We start from the raw sequence: 6,000 nt of genomic DNA on the forward strand, positions 1-6,000 counted from the left end.
AAAACTTCAAGACACACTGATGTCTAACCCAAGTTGCTAGCAAAAAACTGCTTTGTGGCTAAAGGAGCCCCTGGCTAAGGCGAACCTCTTTTTAACCTCACATTTGTGTTCCACTAGTTCAAACCAATCATAATGACTTCTTTGTGAAAAACGTATTTTGCAATAAATTATCAAAAGCTTCATTGAAGAACTTCATGGATAGGGTTGAGTAAAGAATACTAAACAATGTCAAGAGAACCACTTATGAACTCAGCATTATTTCAGTGGTCTTCAGGCATGAACTAAGACTGTAGAATGTCCACAGAAAATTATGGACTACACAAATTGTAAATTTTATGCTTCAATTTAAGAAACTCACATCTGGCTAAGTTCTTTCCTCCCCCAACCACAACTCATCCTCTTCCAAAACAAATCTCCCAAAAACTTAACACTGAAAATTTACCTCGGGACATTAACTTTAAACCAAACTCCTTGTAACTTCTCAGTTAATCCTACGCATTAAACTCTTCATCACACCATCTACTGAAATGTAGCTAGTACTATAAAATTATATCTCAGGATCCACTACTTTACTTCACAGGTATAACCATTAACTGTGCATAATTATTTAGATTATGATCTTTGAAGCCCTATATCTTTCATCTCAAGTAACAGTGCTTAACTTATAATTAGCTTGTAAAATAGTATTTATCACCAAAAAAAGCATTCATGCCTGTCTTTACATTAAAAAATATACTATCTCACCCACTATTCCCAGTTCCCGGGAAGGAGAAACTATTTCCATGCATTAACCTACCATCTACAGAGACCAATGTATGCATTTTGCTTGAAAGGGACCTGGTTAGAGAAAATAGCTCAATAACCACAAGTGTGAAGCTTTTGTTGTGAAAGTGTGAAAAGCTAATAGCTTCCAGAAGGTCTTTAAAGTACATGTGTTTCAGGATACACACCATAAAGCCCTTTTTAACTCATTTAGTAAGCAAGGATGTTATAGTAAGCAAGAATGATCACATATATGGGGGAGCATTTTCATGAGCAGAACAAAAACTATAAGCACCAAGAACCTCTAAGGCCGAAATGAGTTCACGAGTAGTAGTAACAGCAATAATAAAACTTCCAGCTCCTTTCCCTAAGGAGGGGCCCTAAAAAAGTACCTCCTGGCATTTGGCAGGAGATGTGCAGCCAACATGTGTAGCTGCTGGGATGTTTGTCATTTCTGCCCACCACTTCACAGGTGTGCCCAACCTCTGACAAGTGACCACCACTCTGAGGTTCTTTCCAATTCTGTAACATGGGCAAACACCTGCCCGATTTACCTCACTGAAGCCTATGAAAACAGAGCTAGATGGTATTTAGAAATGTCATTTTGTTCCAGTGTCTACTTTGATGGGTTTGTTAAGTTAGCCTTCATCATGAAATACAATCATAGACTCTGTACTGGATTTCCTAATTGGTAACTTTACCGACTTACTTCTATCTTGCTCATGTACGGCAAGCGAATCTCGATGAATGGTCAATGTGATTGACTCCTGATCAAGACATGAACCTTTTCCATTGGTGGGAAACAGCAAGCTGATCAACACAGACTCAGACCCTCACGAGGGTTACCCAAAGTATGCACCCAAAGTCACATGCTGGAGGTTCAAGGGCCACATCAAGTCTGCAGATGTTTCTTTTCAGCTTGTACAATGTTTTCAAAATCTAAATTAGCTGTCAATGTTGAAACAGGGTATCTGGCATCAATTTTGCATTCCTGGGTTATCTTGCAATAGAGGAAAAACCCACCCTGAGACCACATGTCCTCACAGCCACAATTAGGCGTGGCCCAAACATAGAAGGGGCAAATACTCTCCAATTCACCAGTCTCCACCAGCTCAGTTCCTTCTATGATTTTGCTGTGGGCCTCTGTGGTATTTATGTTAGCCACTCTTGGTTCAAACCCTACAACTGCCTTTAATCCTTGAAATAAAAACCGACAACCTAATCTGATTAGCACTATGTCCAAACCCTCTGAGCAAGAAGTGTAAAGAGGAATTTAAGCAGAAAACAAACCATTTTCATGGTTCTATGTTGGTACTGCTTTCACAAACTCGTTCATTTTTTTAAAAGTGCCGTTTTCAAAAATGATTGTCATCTTTCTTTACACTTTTCATTATTAAGCTATTTTCTGTAAACGATGAGTTCCCTTTCAAGCAAAATGTCATTACTATGTAAAGCCTGGTGGTTAAAACATGTCGTGGTTACACACTTTTGCTTAATGAAGGCAGACCTGAGAGCTAATGTTTGGACCTCAACTCATCACTGCCACAAAAGTTAATAACTTTGTAAAAATGTTGGCTTGGGCCATGCGTGGTGGCTCACGTCTGTAATCCCAGCACTTTGGGAGGCTGAGACAGACAGATTACAAGGTCAGGAGATTGAGACTATCATGGCTAACACAGTGAAACCCCATCTCTACCAAAAATGCAAAAAATTAGCTGGGCGTGGTGGCACGCGCCTGTAGTCCCAGCTACTCGGGAGACTGAGGCAAGAGAATTGCTTGAACCCGGGAGGTGGAGGTTGCAGTGAGCTGAGATTGCACCACTGCACTCCAGCCTGGGCGACAGAGCAAGACGCGTCTCAAAAAAAGTTGGTTGATAGTTTGACACATCCTCCATTCCCATCAAAACGTAGAATAAATCAGTTACGGGATTTTAAAAGGGGATTTTAAATGCCACACACAGTCTTCAAGCAGATTCAACCATCCACACGTCAACTGCCTCTTACCCAGGCATTGCTTACCCATTGCACTGAGATAGTGGTTGAAGGCCTGGCAAGGAGGACTTGGGGTTTGTGTTGATTTGTCACAACTCATGGGTGCTGGGCTCCTGTCTGTGTCAAAAGAGAAATACCCACTGGAGGATCGAGACAGCAGGGAGGATCTTCTCATAAAGATGAAAAGCGGGGATCTGGTAGCAAAAGGGCCAGGGCTGGCCGGTGGGGCCAGCGGGCCCTGAGGGCTGCCGTGGGGGCAGCTGTCCCCTTCACCTCCGTGATTGCCTTCGGGATTACCTTGTGGCTCTGTCTGTAGGGAGGTAGGGGCCCCAGGTCTGAGCTGGGGAGGCCTCTCCGCAGGCTGCAATTGTCTACCTTCTCGGTCACACTCAGAACTTACATCAGAAGGTTGCTTTGCCATTTGGTCTTTTTTTCTGCAAGTAAAATAAAAACTAAGATTATTTTAAGCAAAAAAAAAAAAAAAAAAAAAAAAAAAAAAAGAATAAATCAGCTCTTAGGGTTAATCCCAAATACTTTATGTTCTATACTTTTCCGACAATCTCCCAAATAAAAAAATTGCACCTAAAATAATAAAGGTATAATTTTTTTTTGGTAGAAGGTGGGATTAAACTTCGTACCCCCAAACAAAATACAGTAACAATGTCAACAGCTTGCGGAACTGGTGCACACACACGCGCGTTTCCAGAAAAGTAGTTAATCTGAAGTCTATTCGCGTGTGCTCTTTGCCCAGGACGGACTTGGATAAGTCAGAAACTCCCAGCGGCTCTGACTTCCCGGCGTTAGGTAGGACGCTGGAGCATAGGAGCGGGCGCAGACGCAGCGATTGCAGGCGGCTGGCCGCGTTCCCTGCTCCGGCCCCATTGTTTGCCGAAAATGCTGAGGGCAGCAAGTCTGGGGAAGGTTTGGCAGCGGCCGTCAGTCGTAGTAAGTGCGTCACAATAGAGTTTGTAACTCCAGCGCGGCTCGGCCCGGCTCCGGCGCTCTCTCCGCCCGTGGTCCCTCCCTCCCGCGGTTCCTCCCTCCCGCTCCCGTACCGCGCGCGCCGCACCGAACCAGACAGAACTTCTCTAAGGTGCAGCGGCACCGTTAGGTGCACACCCCTAAATGGGTGGGTGGGGGGGGAAGAAGCCAACCCCTGCAAAGTCTCCAACTAGGTCCGCAGGCTAGGCGACACCGGTGCGCACCCCCTTCCTCCCACAGACCCTCCCCTCAGAAGGCAATCAAGCCGAAACTCACGTCCGCGCCTTCCCTTCAGAGCGTAGCGTCTGGGCCCGGGCCCGGGCCCCGGGGCGTCTGGCCCGCGCCCTTCGCCGACCCGGCGCCCCCTGACCGTCACCACGAAGGCAGCGCAGGAAACAAAGCTCTGGACTTGGGTTCAGAGTACCCGGCGCAGCGCACAGCCCGCGCCTTCCCGCCAGCCCGCCGCCGCACTCCGCCGGGCAGCCGAGGGCTCCGCACGCCGCGCCTCTGCCCCGCGCTGCCCCGGCCGCAGCCGCCGGGAACATCCTCCGCCTCCTCCCGCTCCTCCCCTTGCGCTCTGCGCCCGCCGCCGCCGCCGGCACCGCCGACCTCCCCGCGCCGCTGGCGCCGGGTGCCCGCGCTCCCAATTGGTCCGCGCGCGGTCGCTCCGCGCCGCAGCCAATCGGCAGCCGCGGTGGGGGCGGCGCCTACGGGTCAGGCCGCCAAAGGCGAGGCGATTGTTGACAAACTCGCCTCCGAGCGCAGCTTGGGCAGTGGTCGTGGCGGCGGCGGCAGCTTCGCCGGAGAATTTGGGGACCGGCTGGCCCGACTACTTTGCCCATCCCTGTGCTCCTTCCAGACACAAGCCTTAGCAGCTCACGCCGCACTGGACAGCCAGTCACCTGGAGACAAAGCAGGGCTTGCGCCGCGCCCGGACCCGCAGGGCCATCGCCAGGCCCAGTCCTTCTCGCCGCTTGTCCTTGTTTTGGCCCGTCGGGGGCAGACCCCAACGGCCGTCACCGCCCTGGCTGCGGCAATTATTCTCCTCCAACAACTTCCTCTCTCTTTCTCCTGGTGCGCCGCAGACACGAGTCAAAGCCGAAGAGCCACCCCTGGCCACGGACGCGCACGTCCGCGACCATCGAGTAAATCCACATCCTCCGCCCTGGCGTCCCTCGGGCCCTCCACCAGCAGCGCCAACCCTGGGGCAACAGGTCCCAGAGGGCACGGCGCCGCTAGCCTGCACCACGAACCGGGTCGGGTGTGCTCGGGCACGCGTGAGCCGCTAAGATAGCCTGGCCCCAGGGACCGCGCAGGTTCTGCTGGCCGCGGCTAGTCCCCTGCGCGGTCCAGGTGGTCAGGGGAGGACCTAGATCTCTCGCTGTCAGTGGATCGTGTGGATGGCACTGTCCGCAAGACTCCTGCAGAGCAAGCAGGGGCCCCAGGTACGCTTGAGAAAGCGAATGCAACAGCGGCCCCGAAACCTTGGCCTGAATGAGTAAAAGGAAAAGCCCTGTCTCGTCAGTTAAATCACCACCGCAGTTCCGCAAATCCTCCGCAACAGGCCCGCGCGCCCAAAAAAACCAAGACGCGAAACACGCTCTCACTGCGCGGCCGCTACCGTTGGGGCGCCGGAGCTGGCGGCGAGACTTTCCGGCTGGGCGCAAAGCCGGGTACTACGAGCCGGTCCTCAGCTCCCAGGCCGGTGCCGAAAAGCACGCGCTGCCTCTCCTCCTCCCCGGACGTGCGACCCTTCACCAGGCCCGCGCGAAGCATCCCGGCCCAAGCCGCACTTGGCCAAGAGCCCGCAGGCTCCGCGCGAACGACCTTTCTCTAAAGGGAACCTGCCCGAGGGAAACCGACCCACATGGATCACCACCTCCCGCCGGCGACAAGCGGGGCCGATGCTAGCGTCTCCGCTCGCACGTGCACGGGAAGCGGGCAGTAGGTGGTGGTGTTCGGGCTCCAGCGCTAGTCTTACATCGGTGCCAGGCCCGCACCGCGGGATTTGGAGGTATTTACCTTGCGTTTTTCAGTCCGAGAGTCAGAGTCAGACATTTGGGGGAACAAGGGCCAAGGGAAGGGCGCCGAGGCGGTGGCGGCGGGAACTCAGCAAACCGAATACCCCGATGATGCGATCGCAGTGTGGCACGGTTCACAGGGTGACTGCAAGAATCGACTGGTGGCAGTGGCGGCGGCGGCGGCGGCGGCAGCGGGCTGGACGCAGACCTCCAACAAACTGCAGACCCGGCGGCGGCGCAGAGC

At 52.3% G+C, this 6,000-nt stretch overlaps 1 protein-coding gene across 9 annotated transcripts in view; it reads right to left on the bottom strand.

Annotated features, from left to right (window-relative positions):
* The window catches only part of BCL2L11 (BCL2 like 11), a 46,889-nt gene extending 40,889 nt beyond the window's left edge, over positions 1-6,000 (bottom strand). For 4 of the 9 annotated variants that reach the window (XR_002516841.2, XM_021925187.2, XM_021925183.2 and 1 more), the window contains exons 1-2: positions 4,012-4,343; positions 2,782-3,188 (exon numbers count right to left, since the gene is read on the bottom strand). Coding sequence is in view for 8 of the 9 variants with exons in the window: in XM_021925187.2 (XP_021780879.2) it covers positions 2,782-3,188; positions 4,012-4,280 (676 nt within the window). In the remaining variant the exon portion in view is untranslated. Of the gene's footprint in view, positions 1-2,525; positions 3,189-4,011; positions 4,344-5,757 lie in introns of those variants that run through there. The other 5 variants (XM_021925190.2, XM_021925185.2, XM_021925189.2 and 2 more) reach the window with 4 other exon arrangements.

This window comes from Papio anubis, chromosome 14 (assembly GCF_008728515.1).
Source record: "Papio anubis isolate 15944 chromosome 14, Panubis1.0, whole genome shotgun sequence".
Classification (NCBI taxonomy): Eukaryota; Metazoa; Chordata; class Mammalia; order Primates; family Cercopithecidae; genus Papio; species Papio anubis.